General features: G+C 47.7%; 1 protein-coding gene across 8 annotated transcripts in view; it reads right to left on the bottom strand.

The window, feature by feature from the left end:
- The window catches only part of CARS2 (cysteinyl-tRNA synthetase 2, mitochondrial), a 66,207-nt gene that overhangs the window by 31,052 nt on the left and 14,908 nt on the right, over window positions 1–20,247 (bottom strand). For 6 of the 8 annotated variants that reach the window (XM_050766605.1, XM_050766611.1, XM_050766610.1 and 3 more), the window contains 4 exons: window positions 12,544–12,615; window positions 12,317–12,422; window positions 7,331–7,414; window positions 1,156–1,285 (listed from right to left, as the gene is read on the bottom strand). In XM_050766605.1, coding sequence (XP_050622562.1) covers window positions 1,156–1,285; window positions 7,331–7,414; window positions 12,317–12,422; window positions 12,544–12,615 — 392 coding nt within the window. Of the gene's footprint in view, window positions 1–1,155; window positions 1,286–7,330; window positions 7,415–12,316; window positions 12,423–12,543; window positions 12,616–15,474; window positions 15,573–20,247 lie in introns of all 8 variants that reach the window. The other 2 variants (XM_050766612.1, XM_050766606.1) reach the window with 2 other exon arrangements.

Here is a 20,247-nt window from a genome sequence, read left to right on the forward strand (position 1 = left end):
TATAAGTTAAAGTATAATGGAAAAACAAAACAAACCAACCCCATTTCTACAAATAGGAAACATACGCGCAGTTATTCACTAGGGAGATCTGTAACAGTGAAACACTGGGAACAGTCTAAACGTGCAGCCGGGTACCCTGCTGCCTGCAGAGGGTCAGGCCAGACAAACCAGCACCACGGTAACAAACTAATCGTGTGCCAGGTGCGGTGGCTCACGCCTGTAATTCCAGCACTTTGGGAGGCCGAGGCAGGCAGATCACCTGAGGTCGGGAGTTCAAGACCAGCCTGACCAACATGGAGAAACCCATCTCTACTAAAAATACAAAATTAGCCGGGGTGGTGGCGCATGCCTGTAATCCCAGCTACTCAGGATGCTGAGGTAGAAGATTCACTTGAACCCGGGAGGTGGAGGTTGCGGTGAGCTAAGATCGCGCCATTGCACTCCAGCCTGGGCAAAAAGAGCGAAACTCCATCTCAAAAAAGAAAAGAAAGAAAACTAACCGTGGCAAGCCCCATGGGCAGCTGCGTGACACAGGGCACGGGTGGTATGCTGCCTTTCACAGGCCCCACCTAAGGGGCCCCTGGCTGCGGGCAGAGCCATAGGGTGTGGACACCTGAGGCATGTCCAAAGGGGACCAGAGAGAAGGCGGAGAAGGCTCCGGTGAGAGGCAGAAATAGGGACAGAGAGGGTGTTTCCAGAGCAGGGGATGCCACAGTGGGTCAGGAGAGCAGTGTTGTGGGAGAGCACCCTGGCGTATGAGTTGCCTGAGCTAGAAGAGCTGGCGGGAAGGCGGAGAGGGATTTGGGGGCTAGAGAAGTGCAGAGCGAGGGGGGATGTAGGTGCGAGCACTCTCCTCCAGGGCCCCGAAGACCAGCAACTGCAGAGAAGGGTAAGGGCACAGGGCAGCTGCAAGTATGAACCAAAAAGCAGCCCCTCCACTAAATGGAGAGTGCTGAGGTCAGGAAAGCTTGATGTGTCATGGGTTTGGTTCACCGCCTCCCATGGCCTGTCACACTCCAGGAAAATCTCTTCCCAAAAAACCACCTGTGGGCACACATGCCAGGCTGCACCTGTTCCCATGCACATCCTCTGCTGCCCTGAGCAGGCACCAGGGAAACGTGAGCCCCAACCCCCACGAAGCGGCAGGCACCTTACCTAGCGATGGCAGAGCACTCGATGTGCCAGCCCGGCCTCCCGGGTCCCCAGGGAGAGGCCCAGAACACCTCCTGGGGTTTGGCTGCCTTCCACAGGGCAAAGTCACTGGCATGACGCTTGTCAGAGTCCGCTGCAGATGACAAACAGTGCATCAGCGGAAGGAAGCTCAGTCACCCCACCATGGATAATCTTCACCCCTACCACATCTCCAGTTACCCCACCACGGAAACCTAGTCACCCCACCATGGGAATCTAGACAGTTACCCCACCACAGAAACCCAGTCACCCCACCACAGGAGCCCAGACAGTCACCCCCAGCACAGAAACCCAGTCACCCCACCACGGAAACTCAATCATCCCACTACAGAAACCCAGTCAGTCACCCCCACCACGGAAACCCAGACAGTCACCCCCACCACGGAAACCCAGACAGTCACTCCCACCACGGAAACCCAGACAGTCACCCCACCACAGACGCCCAGACTGTCACCCCTACCATGGAAGCCCGACAGTCACCCCACTAGGGAAACCCAGTTACCCCTACCATGGAAGCCCAGACTGTCACCCCACCACAGATGCCCAGACTGTCACCCCACCAGGGAAGCCGAGGCTGTCACCACCACCTCACCCCCACCAGAGAACCCCGGATAGTCACCCCCACCAGAGAAGCCCAGCCAGTCACCCCCCACCACAGAAACCCAGCCAGCCACCCCGACGGAAGCCCCTCCAGCTGCTGGTGGGCAGCGCGCCCCGGGTTGCTTCTCTTTGAAGGAGCCCTGCACTTCTTGCTCACTCCTGTTCCACCCACGTGAGGAACAGGAGCACTGGCAACGCTTTCATCTCAGATGCCCCAGCGCACAGGGAGAGGTGGGTGGCCGGGAACCCACAGAGGCTCATTTCTCAGGAGTGTACTGTGGACTGGGTGGGGTTTTCCCATTTTTCCTTATTCTGTCTGACGAGAAATGCTCTGTTTATCAGTAACTGAGTTTCAGGGCTGTTTTTTTCCAAAAAGATACTAATCACAGAGTGAAAAGCGTGTGATCATGTCAGGTAACGCGGCTGGTGGACCCGAGACTCTGAGCGACGTGCCCGTCACCGTGTGGCGAGGCTGCCAGGGGTGCATGCTCACCAAAACCCACTGTCCCATCTGCCCAGGACAGGCATGCCCCATGTGCACAACATCCTGACATCACCCTTTCCACCCGGGAGCGCTGACACAGGCGTCCACACCTTTGATGCATTTAAAGAGGTTGAACCGTTTTGGTGGACACGGATGCTTTTTCCGGGTCGGACTGGACGGGCTATGTTTTCATGGCTAGTCATTTCACTAAGGATAACATCCTGTGGGCACCCGAGCAAACAGAACAATTCCTACACAGTGCATGGAAAATGAGAGCATCAGGAACACCTTATGCTGAAGGAAAATACTTAAGGACAGAAAATGTGGCCAAGGATTGTATTTCCAGCCAAACTGACTTTGAGGTGGAAGGCAGCACACTGTCATCCACAGGCACAAATTCAGGGAAGACTGTTCCCAAGAAAGGGCTCTTTCTTCAGAAAGTGCTGGGGAATGAGCTTCAAAAACAACAGGGAGAACGCAGACCTGGAGACGGCAGGAACGGGGGAGAGTGGACGGGGCTGCAGGAGGCAGGGCAGGCAGAGGCTGGGCACTCCGACACACAGACACGTGGGGGTGGGGAGGAGGCACGTGCATGGGAACCTTATAATCGTGGTCAAGCCTAGGGCACGGCTGGTCCATGATGGACTAAAGCAGGTGGATGCCCACTGGGTATCCTGTCATGCCTGGTGTCCTTCAAGGCCAGGATTACGGCCGGGCGCAGTGGCTCACGCCTGTAATCCCAGCACTTTGGGAGGCCGAGATGGGCGGATCACGAGGTAAGGAGATCGAGACCATCCTGACTAACACGGTGAAACCCCGTCTCTACTAAAAATACAAAACTTAGCTGGGCGCGGTGGCGGGCACCTGTAGTCCCAGCTACACGGGAGGCTGAGGCAGGAGAAAGGCGTGAACACGGGAGGCGGAGCTTGCAGTGAGCTGAGATCCGGCCACTGCACCCCAGCCTGGACGACTGAGCGAGACTCCGTCTAAAAAAAAAAAAAAAAGGCCAGGATTTGCCATAGGGGAAAAGGGAACCACACATGTGAACAGACAGAGGGGTTAATGAAACCCCATGGCCTGGAATTTGAGTATCAGTGCGACCTATGGAGCACATGTGTTCATCACCTCAGTCTACGGGAGAGGCCAGGAAACAACGACAGACGGCAGCAACGAGCATCCGTGGTGCCCACGCTGTGTTCTCAAAACACCGCTTCCCATCAAAAGAAAAACGGGAGCCGGGCGCGGTGGCTCACGCCTAGAAACTCAGGACGACTTTGGGAGGCCGAGGCGGGTGGATCACCTGAGGTCAGGAGTTCGAGACCAGCCAGACCAATATGACGAAACCGCGTCTCTACTAAAAATACAAAAATTAGCCGGGCATGGTGGCGGGCACCTGTAATCCCAGCTACTCTGGAGGCTGAAGCAGGAGAATTGCTTGAGCCCGGGAGGCAGGGGTTGCAGTGAGCCGAGATCACGCCATTGCACTCCAGCCTGAACAACAGTGACACTCTGTCTCAAAAAAAAAGGAAAGGAAAGGAAAGGAAAAGGAAAAGGAAAGGGAAAGGGGAAAGGGGAAAGGGGGAAGGGGAAAGGGAAAAGGGAAAAGGGAAAAGGGAAAAGGGAAAAGGGAAAAGGGAAAAGGGAAAAGGGAAAAGGGAAAAGGGAAAAGGGAAAAGGGAAAGGGAAAGGGAAAGGAAGAAAAGGAAAGAAAGAAAAGAGAAAAATGGGGCTCCCAGGAAAAACAGCTTATTTCAAGATGAGCCACGAATATCTTATCGGACAGCCACAAAACTATCAACTACAACAGGGCTGAGTGTTAGGGACCTGGGAGTTGCTCCCATCAGCAAAAGCGGGGGCAAGCCGAGGCTCAATAAGGTGACGGCAGCAATGGATTAAAACAGCACGTGTAGTGAAGCCCACGAGCTCTTAACAATGAAAGAACAGGAACTGGTCACCGCCACAGGAAGATATGGAAGCCAACTCCTTATTTTGAAAACTGGTCAATTAAGGAAAAGGTCCTACCTTTCTTATACAAACTGTACCACTGAGTAAGCAGATGACAGTCTGCCTGTATAAAAGTATTCCAGCAAATGGGCCAGGCGCGGTGGCTCACACCTATAACCCCAGTATTTTGGGAGGCCAAGGGGAGTGATCACCTGAGGTCAGGAGTTCAAGACCACCCTGGCCAACATGGCGAAACGCCATCTCTACTAAAAATACAAACATTAGCTGGGTGTGATGGCATGCCCCTATAATCCCAACTACTTTGGAGGCTGAGGCAGGGAGAATTGCTTGAACCTGGGAGGTGGAGGTTGCAGTGAACCGAGATCATGCCACTGCACTCCAGCCTGGGCAACAGAGCGAGATTCCATCTCAAAAATCAAACAAACAAACAAACAAAAAAGGCATTCCAGCAAATAAAGCAGAAATGATAGAATGGGAGTCGCGCCACCGTGCAACCTCTTTTTTGCAGTGAAGGATCTAAGCCTAGAGCGGCCAGGGCTGCTCACACACAGAGAGGTACAGCCCTTAGGTGTCTCCCAGTGAGGAATACACCAACTACAAAGTAGCCTTCTCCAGAAATTTAGAACTGGATTAAGCCTCTAGATTCAACTACCAATTTGCAAAAAACACACAGGACAGAGGGCAATGTTACAGACACTCCAAAACTCAGAGCAGGCGAAATCCCACTGCAGGAACCGTGAGACACATGATGTTTCTCCCGCAAATGAGCAGCAAGGAGGAAAAGCCAGGGGAGGGACGTAAGGACTAAAAACAAGAAGACACAAATAAGAAACAGCTAAGGCTAAGTGTCGTATTTAGGGACACGTGTTTGAGCAATTAAACCCACTCAGAAAGATGAGGAGGTAGCCGCTGTCAGTTAGGGCAGTAGTTGCCCCCAAAGCAGGGCAGGGAGGCTGGTGGCCAGGGCGTGGGACCCGGAGGACCCAGGTGCCTTCACTCCCTTGCCATTGTTGTCTCCTTCCACTAGGGGGTGACCGCAGGGTCTCCACTGAACACAAATTCACTGAGCTGGGCATTTTTGTTTGTTTGGTAGAGACAGCAAGGGGTCTCACTACATTGCCCAGGCTGGTCTTGAACTTCCGGCCTCAAGTGATCCTCCCACCTTGGCCTCCTAAAGTGCTGGGATTACAGGTGTGAGCCACCATGCTCAACCAAGTTGGACATTTTTTAATAGTGTTTTCTATTGTGTTATTATAACAATTTAAATTTAAAATTAAAAAGAAAACACCATTGCTTTGGAAATAACATACACTAACGCATTAAAATCTTTTTTCACCATTTGTAAAAATGGTGGTTTTATTATCTTTGTTTTGTATAATTCTATTTCCTAATTTTGTACCATTATAAATTATATAAATATGTTGCTTTTGTATAAGAAAATATTTATTTTAAAAAGCACGGCTGTGAAGATGTGGAATGACGGAATCATTCCTCACTGGTGGGGATGCAAAATGGTGCAGCCACTCTGGAAGAAGCTGGGCAGTTTCTTACACAAATAAGGCTCTTCCCAGAGGACCCAGCAATTGTGCTCCTTGGTATTTGCCCAAATGAGCTGAAAACCTGCACATGGATGTTTACAGCAGCTTTATTCATAATTGCCAAAACTCAGAAGCAGTGAAGATGCCCTTCAGTAGGTGAGTGGGTAAGCTGCTGTAAATTCAGACACTGGGATGTGACTCAGTGTTAAAGAGAAACGAGCTCTCAGCCATGAAAAGACATGGAGGAAAATTACTGTGTATTCCTAAGTGAGAGAAGCCGTTCTGAGAAGGGTGCACAGTATATGACTCCAACTATACGACAATCTAGAAAAGGCAAAACTAGAGACTGTGGAAAGACGAGGGATTTCCAGGGATGGGAAAGAGGGAGGGATGAGCAGACGGACCACAGAGGATTTTTCAGGGCAGTGCAAGTATCCTGTATGATGCTGTAACGGTGGAAACATGTCACTACACATTCACCCAAACCCAGAGCACACAGCGCCGAGAGTGAACCCTGACGCCAACTCCGGTCTCTGGGCGAACCTGATGTGTCAATGCGGGGGGGATGCTGACAGTGTGGGGGACGATGTGGAGGGTAGCAGGTAGAGAAGAATTCTCCGTACCTTACTCTCAAATTTGCTGTGAAGCTAAAATGGCTCTAAAAAACAAATCTATTAAATAAATAATTTTTAAAAACCTTCCTGATGCCAGAATGTACAACTCTCAGAAACTTCTCCACATGTGTTAAGCACAGCCCACATGGCCGGCTGGTAGCCACGCCTCACACGTGGAAGACATGAGCTTCCGTGTTCCGGCCCGTGCAGGGAGTGGGACAGGACAGCACAAAGGGTGAAGGAACGAACCGGAGGGGTCAGTGCTGTGGATGATCAGGATTCATCAGCACAGTTTATGGGGCAGAAAGACAGTGCCTACAACCAGAAACACCTTGAACAATCTTTGGGGTTTGTCCCTGTTATTCTTGTTTGGTTCCGTTAAACACTACGCTTTTCAAATTATTTTAAATTTAGTTCCATATACTGCACTTACTATTTCTTCTCCATAAAAATGGTTTTGACCTAATAACTCCCTGGAATAGAATAGAGCAAGGAAGAGATTCAAATAGATTGGAAGTTTAACACATGGTTAAGACACATATGGGAATTAAACGTACGGTAACAGCAAAACACAGAAGAATGCGGAAATATGACGGACATGTATGAGGTTTGCATGTGTATGTGTATGTGTATGTTGCATGTGTACGTGTATGAGGTTTGCATCCTGGGAAGGAAACAGGAGACCAGCACTGTCTCCAGGGAGTGCAGCCAGGCGCACTGGTGGCGGAGGTGGACAATGCCCTACTTGCCATTTGAACTTTATGCCTCACAAGCTGGAGTCATCCAGAGAAACCGAATTAAATTTAAAACACAGGTGGCACCTGGGTACCGCCAGTGTCTGAGCAAATGGAGGGATCTGCGCTCCAGATCTCATCTCCCCAGAACTGGGACCCGAGGCAGAGGTCAGGGACCCACAGGGCTGAGCCCGGCCAACCCACCTGGCTCTCCGACTGGACCAGGGACCACGCCGACCAGTTTGCCATACTTGTCTCCTCTAGACTTCAGATCGAAGTAGACATTGCCTGTTTATAAAGGCAATTATGAATCCATCACTTCTCAGTCTAAATATCAGCATATAGACAAGCTTAACATCTAACAAGTAATTAGAATGTAAATACAGAACATAGCACTTGGCCCCAATATACATATATAGTATTTATATTTTTATAGACAGGGTCTTGCTATGTTGCTCAGCCTGGAGTGCAGCGGTACAATCATAGCTCACTATAGCCTTGAACTCCTGGGCTCAGGCAGTCTTCCCACCTCAACCTTCCCAGTAGGTGGAACTACAGGCAGGACACCATGCCTGGCTTAATATATATATATATATATATTTTTTTTTTTTTTTTTTTTTGAGACAGAGTCTCGCTCTCGCCCAGGCTGGAGCACAGTGGCCGGATCTCAGCTCACTGCAAGCTTCGCCTCCCGGGTTCCCGCCATTCTCCTGCCTCAGCCTCCCGAGTAGCTGGGACTACAGGCGCCGCCACCACGCCCGGCTAGTTTTTTGTATTTTTTAGTAGAGACGGGGTTTCACCGTGTCAGCCAGGATGGTCTCGATCTCCTGACCTCGTGATCTGCCCGTCTCGGCCTCCCAAAGTGCTGGGATTACAGACGTGAGCCACCGCGCCCGGCCTGGCTTAATATATTTTTTAACCAGAATTAAAAACAATACTATACGATAAATGCACGATTTGGACACATCATGAGTACACAGATATGAAAGTGAAAACACAAATGTAAGTTCTCTGGAAACCGCTGAGACAATTATTTAATTAGAAAAAAGGAAGTGTCATCACTGACCTTCATTTAGAGCTTGGGCTTTGTGTTCCCTGCCAGGTAACAAAGACACTCTCTCTTTATGTCACACACCAGCTGGCAAAGACACTCCTGCTTTCCCCAGTCATCTTCTAAAACCACCTTGTCACTCAGACTGAAAGCAGCACCTGGCTGGGCACGGTGGCTCATGCCTCCAATCCCAAAACTCTGGGAGTCCGAGGCAGGAGGATTGTTTGAGCTGACGAGTTCAAGACCAGCCTGGGTAACATAATGAGACCCCATCTCTACCAAAAAACAAAACAAAACAAAACAAAACAAAATCATCTGCATACTGAAGCATCTGTGAGGCTGAACGCCAAGGTCCACTTTGCAGACTGAGGTCAGAAACCTTCGCCAGAGCCTCCTGCAAGCCTGGGCTGCCCTTGCCACTTCCACCACAAAGCCTTGGAAAGCAGAGCTGGGGAGGAGGCGCTCAGAGTGGGAGCTTTGTCAGGAAGCCAGCGCCACCAACCCATGCTCCAAAGCTGCCAGGCTGCAGCCGCTGTGTGTTCCAGGCCACGTGTCTCCCTAGGAAGGAGGCAATGCTCACCTGGGCTGCGACTATGGCCACTCTCAGTACCACAGATCTGCAGTCACCATCCAGCACCCTCGAACCACACAGCAGCATGTAGCTGTCCTCAGGGCCCAGGTGTGGGTGCAACTTTTAGCCTTTACACAGTCTGAGCCTTCACGTTCTTCTTTACTAACGCAGCTACTAATTTGCATCAGTACTGTCCTTCTTACTGCAGACACTGGTCTTGGTAAGGTCAAGGAAACTTTGCAACTGGCAAACACAAGCTGCACTCAGGACCTGCCTCCAGTCCTAGGCGCACAGGAACAGGACAGGCCCCCCTGAGCACAGCGGTCACTGGTGGGAGGAAAGGGCAGGGTGGCTTGGGCAAACAAAGCCAGGAGATGTTTCAACAGAAAATGCTGCCCTGTCTCTGCAGCATCCTCCCTGGTCATTCAGGGTTGACCACTAAGCTGGCACTCGGTGCTGGGGATGAACCAGAGGACAGTACGGAGACATCCAGGCCCTGGGAGCTGCTTTCTATAAAGTCAGAATACAAACAGTGCTTTGAGAGGGCTTCACTGGAGAGAATCCACTCCCTTAAACAGGGGAAACACTCCCCCTTCACTTTGGTTTATGTTATCAGTTTGCTGAACAAATTGTTTTTCAGCAAGAGTTCAAAGATCAAATTACAACCAAGCCCTTGTGGAATTGTCACAAAGTCCAAATTACTGGGGTTTGAGTGAATGTAAGTGTATTTTGAATTAATTATATTTATGCTATTATTAAATGTTTATAATAAAACACAATAATAAAACAACGAATAGCATTCATTCCTCAAGCCTGTGAAGACGAGAATCCCTAAAGACTCATGAACATTTATCAGTTTATTCCTAAAATAGAAGCACAGGCCCACATATCTTATTCCAAGTTACACGAAAGCAAAAAACTAATTCCTGTGTTTTCTGATGCAAAATCTAATTCAACCACCTAAGTCCTTAAAAAAGTTGTTCTTGGGAGGCTGAGGCAGGAGAATTGCTTGAACCCGGGAGGCGGAGGTTGCAGTGAGCCAAGATTGTGCCACTGCACTGCAGCCTAGGTGACAGAGTAAGACTCCATCTCAAAAAAAAAAAAAAAAAAGTTTTTCTTGGAAACAAACTCTAAATATACCACATTAGAACAAGTAAAAAGCTACTTCCATACGCAGAGCACACTGAACAGGTCCTCGGGGCCTCAGGTGCTCATCTTATGCCCCCAGGCAGGACTCAGGAAGGACAGGAACGTCCAGGGCAGTACTTCATGTTTTCTGACTCACTGCAACAAACATTCAATACCCGCGTATCTTCAGCCGTGGGCTGGATAGTCTAAGGCGTCATTCAATAAAGCAAAAGATTTTTATGGTCTGAGAATTTATGATCTAGACGGGGACAAAATACGAATACATTAAACAGTAAACTATGGCAGCGCGGAACTGGCTGCCAAATGGTACAGCAGAAATATCAAGGCTGAGAAAGTAAGTTCACTTTCAGCTGTGCTGGTGGAAGGAGAACTTCATGGAGAGATGAGACCGTGGTCAGGGTTTGTGGCCGGGATGGGTGGGATTAGTTCAGATTTATGGAGATGCTTCATCATGGAAGCAGCAAAACAGCAGGACGCCAGCCTTGCCTGGGGGCCACCAGACAGATTAGTATCCGCCATCTGAGGAAAGCACCGGCAGTGAGCAACATGCCAATCTAAACACAGACCGCTGCGCAGGAAAACTGACCTGTCGGAGTCTCGAAAAGAGTCTACATGTGTTTACCCAGGAAAAATGAAAAAGAGAAAAATAGAAAAAAGAAAGAGTCTATGAGGAGGGTTAAAAGTGAGGAGACTCAACCAACAAATGCATACGCAGCACATGCCCTTCATTAGATGACGGTGTGGGGAGGCGGGTGTCAAGCATAAAAGAAACCTGGGGACAAGTGAGTACATTTAATATGGAGAGGACACGCGAAGCTAGCTGCAAATTCTTCACTGTCTTAGGTCTGACCATGACATTTGAACTCCTTTTATGCAGAGATGCATGTTGAAGTGTCAAGACTGATGCGTCAGAACATCTGCAACTCACGCTTTTTTTTTTTTTTTCTTTTCTGTCTCCCAGGCTGGTGTGCAGTGGGACAATCACAGTTCACTGCAGCCTCAAACTTCCTGGGCTCAGTCTATCCTCTCACCTCAGCCTCCTGAGTAGCTGAGTAGCTGAGACTACAGGAGCATGCCACCATGCTTAGCTAATTTTTATATTTTATTTTTGTAGAGAAGGGGTCTCTCCATGTTGCCCAGGCCAGTCCTGAGCTCCTGGACTCAAGTGATCCACCTGCCTTAGCCTCCCAAAGTGTTGGGATTACAGGCATCAGCCACCATGCCCAGCCCTGCAACTCACTTTTTTATTTTTATTTTTTGAGACAGAGTGTCACAATGTCACCCAGGCGGGAGTACAGTGATGTGATCTCAGCTCACTGCAAACTATGCCTTCTGGGTTCAAGCAATTCTCATGCCTCAGCCTCCAGAGCAGCTGGGACCACAGGCATGCGATACCAGGCCCGGCTGATTTTTTGTCTTCTTAGTAGAAATAAGGTTTTAACATGTTGCCCAGGCTGGTCTCAAATTCTTAGCCTCAAGTGATCCACCTGCCTCCATCTCCTAAAGTACTGGGATTACAGGCGTCAGCCACCAAGCCTGACCCTGCAACTCACTCTTTTTTTCTTTTTTTTGCAGGGGGAGAGGGGACGGAGTCTTGCTCTGTCGCCAGGCTGGAGTACAGTGGCGTGATCTCGGCTCACTGCAACCTCCGACTCCCGCGACTCACTCTTAATGGCCTGTGAAAAAAATGATAGCCAAACAGAGGGGGATAACCTGGGCTGACTTTTAACAAGAAGGGAGCAGGTCTCTGGAGGTACTGTGTTTGTCCCCAACTTTTTGCGAGGAAAATATCTAAACAAAGATGAAATAACACATTGAACACCTGTATACCTATCACCTAGATTCCATGACTCTTACCAAGACTAGCTGTCCAGATGTTCGCCTCTCCCTGTGACTGCAAAAGATTTTTAGAAAGAATTAATTCAACCATTTTGCAAAGAGACACAATATCGTAGAAAACCCCACAATAGCTCTGCTGTTGAAATTCTATCAAGACAGACAGTAAATTTCAGTATGTTCCTGCAACTCATAAATATGTCCAGTTTCTCCAAATCCTAGTAATGTTTTAGTTTTAAGAACATAAACTGGCCGGGCACAGTGGCTCACACTTGTAATCCCAACACTTTGGGAGGCCAAGGTGGGCGGATCACAAGGTCAGGAGTTCAAGACCAGCTTGGCCAACATGGTGAAACCTCATCTCTACTAAAAATACAAAAAAAAAAAAAAAAAATGTAGCCGGGCATGGTGGTGCACACCTGTAGTCCAGCTACTCAGGAGGTTGAGACAGGAGAATCGCTGGAACCAGGAAGGCAGAGGCTGCAGTGAGCTGAGATCACACCACTGTACTCCAGCCTGGGTGACAGAGTGAGACTGTCTCAGGAAAAAAAAAAAAAAAAAAAAAAAGGAACATAAACCCTACCTTTTGCCGTTGAATAAGCGTGCCCACGAGCAATGATTTCTTCAATGAAAGAAATTATCTGAGGAATATTTTCGGTTACCCTCAAGTACACCGTGGGTGGGAGAACCTGCAAGAAAGTGGAGACATGACCGTGTTTCCGTTGTGCAGAAGCACAGGTCAGCCAGCACTAGCTGTCACTGCTCACCCCTGTCACCCTCATGGTAGGAACAACCAGCCCCACACTTCACCTTCAGGGCTGCCATGTCCTGCTTGAAGTCTTCCTCATAAAGACTGGCGAGGGAAGCGGGGGAAATATTCATCTGCAGAAGGATTAGATGTGCACGTTAATGAGGCTGGGGCATTCGCAACAGAACCACCCAGACACAAGAATGCCCACCTGCGCAACACGACAGCAAACGTACCCCGGCCACCTCCGGTGAATGGGCTGGCCGTGGCCCCACTGTGCCTCGGCCTCAGTTTGCCCCTGCCCACTCACCAAAGCGGGGGCACTCATTTTAGGTACTGAATTTACACTAGTAGCTTAGCTAGGAAAAAAGGCTTATTGACCTTGTCGTCTGGTTAGAGAATAAATAATGTCACAATTTCCATTACATAGTAAAAAACAAACCAGCGCCGGGCGCGGTGGCTCACGCCTGTAATCCCAGCACTCTGGGAGGCCGAGGCGGGCGGATCACAAGGTCAGGAGATCGAGACCACAGTGAAACCCCGTCTCTACTAAAAAAAAATACAAAAAATTAGCCGGGCGCGGTGGCGGGCGCCTGTAGTCCCAGCTACTCAGGAGGCTGAGGCAGGAGAGTGGCGTGAACCCAGGAGGCGGAGCTTGCAGTGAGCCGAGATCGCGCCACTGCACTCCAGCCTGGGCAACAGCATGAGACTCCGTCTCAAAAAAAAAAAAAAAAAAAAAACCAGCTGGGTGCAGTGGCTCACGCCTGTAATCCCAACACTTTGGGAGGCCAAGACAGGAGGATTGTTTGGGCCCATGAGGTTGAAGTTGCAAACGGCCATGATCGCGCCACTGCAATCCCACCCTTGGCGACAGAGCAAGACCCCATCTCCAAAACAAAAATAAAAATACAGTAAAACAGAAAACAAAACATACCAAGGATCCTCCACTTTTCTAAGGCAAGGGCAAAATCATCTTAGTCTAGTCTGTATGATAAGAAACTGGGCTCCTATTTTATCCCTTAATCCTCAGGAGAAAAAAAATAGTCAAAAATATACTAAAGAGGCGGCTGGGCACCGTGGGTCACGCCTGCAATCCCAGCACTTTGGGAGACTGAGGCAGGCGGATGACACGAGGCCAGGAGTTCGAGACCAGCCTGGCCAACATGGTGAAACCCTGTCTCTGCTTAAAATATAAAAATTAGCCAGGCGTGGTGGTGCACACCTGTAATCCCACCTACTCAGGTGGCTGAGGCAGGAGAATCGCTTGAACCTGGGAGGCGGAGGTTGCAGTCAGCCAAGATGACACTCCAGCCTGGGTGACAGAGCAAGACTCTGTTCCAAAAAAAGAGAGAAAGATTAAAAAGGAACCTCTAAAGAAATATTTTGGAAGTAATTTAACACACTACAACTGGGATTTAATGGAATATTCATTCCCTCGGGTCCCATGGCTGGGTTTCTGGAGATAGACCACCAAATCAGTACAATCAATTCTGAATGTGGGTGCCTTGGGGGCACGCATCTGCAGCCCCTGCCACATTATCCAAGGAGGCTGGGACACAAGACGAGGTGTGCTCATGTTATTTCATAATTTCAATGAAAAACTCTACATGAAGTGATGCACAAGACGCTGTGAAGCTCTGGAATGGAACTGGGCATCATAACTGCTGGTCCTGCTCAAGTGGCCCCCCCAAGCCCAGCACCTGCCACCTGCTAGTCTCCCTGAGCCGCTCCGTGCAGCCTCAGGAACCAAGTCTCCCCATTTCACAGGTGAAGGAATTACCACTCCAGAATACTGAGAAACTTTCTCAAGCACAATGCCACACGTGGGGCAGGTCCCAACCATGTCACCCTGAGGCCCAGGGCTCTGAGTGGCACAGTCAACCCAGAAACCCCTGCCAATGAATACTCACTGAAGAAAGCAAGCTGGTAAACTCTGCATTGCTACCCAGGTGCTAAGCTTTGGGGTCTTGGGCAAATCAATAATCAAACCTCTTAGCCTTCAATTTCTTTACAGCATGGAGATATTCTACCTAATAACCCCCTTAGACTGCTAGAAGAACCACTGTGTGTATATATGGACAGGACAGCTTTGTAAAAGAAAACATTACATAAACACCACATTAAAGAGAGAAAATACACAGCACCCAGCACATAGTGGGTACTCCAAAACACTTCAGCCCCTATCTTGAGGTACAGCTTTGTGGCAAAGCAGACCTTTACAACAATAAATGAGTTAATATACGTCTATCCAGGGGACAAAAGATCAAAGGAAAAAGCCCAAAAATACTGTGTCTTCTTGCCGCTTCAGAAGTCTCAAATTCCACACAATTTTGGGCCTAAAGATCAGTGGATTGGCTGGGCACGGTGGCTCACGCCTGTAATCCCCGCACTTTGGGAGGCCGAGGTGGGCGGATCATGAGGTCAGGGGATGGAGATCATCCTGGCTAACATGGTGAAACCCCATCTCTACTGCAAATGCAATCAGCTGGGCGTGGTGGCAGGCGCCTGTAATCCCAGCTAATCAGGAGGCTGAGGCAGGAGAATCGCTTGAACCCAGGAGGTGGAGGTTGCAGTGAGCCAAGACTGCGCCACTGCACTCTAGCCTAGGCGACAGAGCGAGACTCTGTCTCAAAAAAATAAAAAATAAAATAATAAAAATCAGCGGGTTGCTTCATCTGTATTTTTCTGCAGAGGTAATTTATTGCCAGGAGAAGTCAATGGCATAAAGGGGTGCCCAGACTTGGCTTCCCTCCCAGAAGGAAAATAGTGTGACCAGTTTTCTCACAAGCACGAACGTGGTTATAGATACATTTGCATCTTTTTCTTGGAATCCCCAAATGCAGCCTATTCCACACTCTGCTCTGCACTGCTGGCTTCTCTCCCTCGCAGCACACAGAAGCCCGGGACGTCCGTCGTGCTGGACACACTGAGCTGCCTCGCTCCTTCCAAAGTGGCCACTACTCCCCCTTCCAGATGTGTCGCTACGTGCTTACCCAGTCCTGTCCCAATGCACATCCCATCCTCACCATGACAAACACGAGCGTGTACAGGTCACTTCGCAGCAGCCCAAGTGCACTTCTGAGCTACAGTCCTAGGTGGGAGACAGAGGGCACAGGCTCATGGACTGGGCCACTCATGTAAGCTGCCTTCCAAGCTGTGCCAGCTACACCCGACCAGCAACACCTGGAGGTGTCTGTCTTCCTCTGCCCTCACCCGCAGGGTCAGCCAACTTTCAGATGGTGTCAGCGTGACAGCTGAGAAGTGCTTTGCTCTAAGCTAAACTCTTTTATTTTGAGTAAATCTGAACATCTCACATGTTTAGGAACCGTCTGCATTAAATGACTTGTAGTTATCCATGCCTGTGTTTCTATTGAGTGGTGTAGGTCTTTTTCTTATTGGATGCTAGGAATTCTTTTTTTTTGAGACAGAATTTTGTTCTTGTTGTCCAGGCTGGAGTGCAATGGCACGATCTCAGCTCACTGCAACCTCTGCCTCCCAGGCTCAAGCGATTCTCCTGTCTCAGCCTCCCAAGTAGCTGGGACTACGGGTACACACCACCATGCCTGGCTAATTTATGTATTTTTAGTAGAGACGGGGTTTCGCCATGTTGGCCAGGCTGGTTTCAAACTCCTGACCTCAGGTGATCCACCTGCCTCAGCCTCCCAAAGTGCTGGAATTACACGTGTGAGCCACCATGCCAGGCCGGAAGTATTTTTATATTAAATAAATTAACTTTGTATCGCTGATATAATTTCCATTTTTCCACAGTTTTTTTCAACTTTATGGTTATTTCATGAAATGTATAAACTGTCATTCTTATACTTAGCAATCTTTCATATTTCTGAATCTTTTCTCATAAATGGCTTCTAGATCTGGAAATAAACTTACAAAGCCTTCCCCAATATAAGGCTATCAAATTTGCCTTGGGGTCTCTTTTATATTTAAATCTCCGACCTGCCACGAATGTGGCTGTGAGGCCTCTATCCACCTCTGGCTTGTTTTTCTCCAGATGACCCCTAGCTGCCAACACGCTATGGAATAATCCACCTCCCACCCCCACTGATTTGAAATGCCATCTTTTATCATAAAACAAACTCCCGTTAATTATCGAGGCTGGTTCTGGACTTCTTGGTGTTTTCCATCGTCTGTTTATGCACGCTCTGTACAGGAGCTTAATTTCTGCAGGCTTTTGGGCACCAGGGGTTACAGGGTGCAGGCAGGAATCACGAGGGGCACAGACACAGGGACGATGGATGCGTCCACAGGGGCACCCCTAGGTCAACATTTGGCAAACTGCACTTTTCTGAATAATACATGCAATCTATTGTAGGTCAATCCTACCACATAAAGCTGTGCAGAAAATATATACACATATAAAATATATATTACATACATAACACATATAATACATAACATATACTATGTATTATATAATATATAAAATACATAATATATTGTATGCATAATACATTATAACATAATGTATAATGTATAACATTATATGATATATATCATATATTATACCTTATATAGTAATATATAGTATATATGTCATATAGTATAATATAAATTATATAATAATTATATAATTAATTTTACAATAGGCATAATATATGATATATAGTATATAATATAAAATATATAATATGCTTTATATATTATAATATATAATATCCTACCACATATAGCTGTGCAGAAAATATATATTATATATAATATATGCAATATATGTAATATAATGCATATTATATGTGATGTATATTATGATGTAATATGATACATGTTATATATTATATATCCTAATATATCATATATAATATACATATATGTGTATATACATATATATATGAAAACAAAAACCTTCTATAGCTTTTAAAATATTTTCATATTTGGTGGCTGGGTGCAGTGGCTCACGCCTCTAATCCCAGCACTTTGGGAGGCCGAGATGGATGGATCATCTGAGGTCAGGAGCTCAAGACCAGCCTGACCAACATGCAGAAACCCTGTCTCTACTAAAAATACAAAAAATTAGCCGGGTGTGGTGGCACATGCCTGTAATCCCAGCTACTCGGGAGGCTGAGGCAGAGAATCGCTTGAACCCAGGAGGCGGAGGTTGCGGTGAGCCGAGATCGTGCCATTGCACTCCAGCCTGGGCAACAAGAGCAAAACTCCGTCTCAAAAAAAATAAATAAATAAAATGAAATAAAAGTTTTCATATTTGATAGGGCTAGTACCTCTCAGTATTCTTCTTTTATAGACTTTTCCTATTCTTGCTTTATTTATTTGCAAAGGACATGAACCCATCCTTTTTTATGGCTGCATAGTATTCCATGTGTCACATTTTCTTCATCCAGTCTATCACTGATGGGCATCTGGGTTGGTTCCAAGTCTTTGCTATTGTGGACAGTGCTGCAATAAACATACATGTGTATGTGTCCTTATAGTAGAATGATTCATAATCCTTTGGGTATACCCAGTAATGGGATTGTTGGGTTAAATGGTATTTCTGGTTCTAGATCCCTGAGGAATCGCCACACTGTCTTCCACAATGGTTGAACTAATTTACATTCCCACCAACAGTGTAAAAGCGTTCCTATTTCTCCACATCCTCTCCAGCACCTGTTGTTTCCTGACTTTTTAATGATCGCCATTCTAACTGGCATGAGGTGTTATCTCATTGTGGTTTTGATTTGCATTTCTTAAAGAATTACCTTTTCACTAAATACTAAAAAACAGAGGTTTTCACAACTATGGGTTTCAGATACATGTTTTATCACACTGAAGTCAGATATTATTTTAAGGAAAGAAACTATTCAATACCATCTTAGGATCTTGCTGTGTACCAAGTATGGAAATTCTCTGGTTCAAAAATTAAATACTCTCTACAGTTAGAATGTTTACACCAATTCTACCAAGTTTTTCATATTCTAATCATAATATTTTTTAAAAAGTTAACAACCAATCCTTCTTCAGGGCATCTGTAAAATTAATTCTTGCTTCTTCCTCCCTTTACCATGCTGGTCACCTCCTCCTTCCTGCAGTTCTCTCCTCCCTGGATTCAGGGCTCTTGTCCCACTTCTCTGATGGCAATGTTCCTGCCTCACCTTCCCCATCGCTCCCATGACACCCTTCGAGTACACTGTGTCCTCACCTCTCCTCCCATCCCCTGCTGGGCCCCCTCTCTGTCCCACGGGGCTCCCTCCAGAACTCAGCCGGTGTCTCAGCCTCTACCAGCTCCCTGCCACCAGGACATGGGGACTGACACAATCTTTCCGATCTTGAAGGTGCATGAGAGGCACGAAGCTACCAAGTGCCTTTGTTTCAGGCTCTGGCTGCCCCGACGGACGGCAGGTGAAAGCCCTGAACCGCTGACCTTCCTTCTTTACCAGCGGGGCATTTCCAAACACCACCTCTGCTGAGGGTTACCTGGTGACTATGCATTCACGCACAGCCTTAGACATCACGCACTTGCCTTCTAAATGCAGCCTACTAGACTCTTACAGGCTGGGGGTAAGGATGTGAAGAAATATGTTTAAAGTGGGAGCCGACTTCCAGCACTGCCAGTCTCTCAAATGATCTGACTCTCAGTTGCAAGATATCAAATAAACTGTTTCCCCTTTGACCTAGCAATTCCGCTTTGGAAAATTAACTTTTTATTTAAAGACAGAGTCTCACCCTGTGGCCCAGGCTGGAGTGCAGTGGCATGATCTCAGCTCACTGCAACCTCCACCTCCCGGGTTCAAGCGATTCTCGTGTCTCAGCCTCTCGAGTAGCTGGCATTACAGGTGCACACCTCCACACCCAACTAATTTTTTGTATTTTAGTAGAGACAGGGTTTTGCCATGTTGGCCAGACTGGTCTCAAACTCCTGGGCTTAAGTGATCCAGCCTCCCAAAGTACAGGGATTACAGGCGTGAGCCACTGCGCCCAGCCACAGGAAATATAAGAAAACGAAACAAAAGCATGTATGTTCATAGCAGCACTCTTTTTAACAGCCAAAAGCAATACAAATAACAACTGGGAAAAGGCTGGAACTGCTAAACAGTCCCACACGGTGGGAGACTACCCAATGATGAGAAAGACACATCAGTAGAAAATAGGAAGACAGCGACCTCAGTGAAAATGTTCCCCAAGGACCTCACACCATTCCTCTGACTCATGCCTAAGAGACAAGGGAAGGCTCTGTTCACTCAACAAATGACAAAGTTCAGCCTCTTTTCAGATAAACGCCCCAGCCCAAAGGTGGCTTCTGACTTCCAATCCAAATCTTTAGTCACTAGTTCCATCCCATTTCACAAAAGGAAGATGCATGGGTGTGACAGGAGGTTAAAGAGGAAGGGAAGCCACAATGACAGACAAATGCTATAATTCATATCTCATTGACTTAAAAAGTATGTATATGTAAATTTTTTTTCAAAAAAAGAAATCCAGGCCGGGTGTGGTGGCTCACACCTATAATCCCAGTACTTTGGGAGGCCAAAGAGGGCGGATCACCTGAGGTCAGGAGTTCGATACCAGCTTGGCCAACGAAACCCCATTCTACTAAAAATACAAAAATTAGCCAGGCACGGTGGTGGGTGTCTGTAATCCCAGCTACTCAGGAGGCTGAGGCAGGAGAGTCACTTGACCCCAGGAGGTGGAGGTTGCAGTGAGACGAGATCACACCACTGCACTCCAGCTTGTGCGACAAGAGTAAAATTCTGTCTCAAAAAAAAAAAAAAAAAAAAAACCCCAGCAAGTTCTTTTTAAAAACCACCAGAAATACT

Source organism: Macaca thibetana, chromosome 17 (assembly GCF_024542745.1).
Source record: "Macaca thibetana thibetana isolate TM-01 chromosome 17, ASM2454274v1, whole genome shotgun sequence".
Classification (NCBI taxonomy): Eukaryota; Metazoa; Chordata; class Mammalia; order Primates; family Cercopithecidae; genus Macaca; species Macaca thibetana.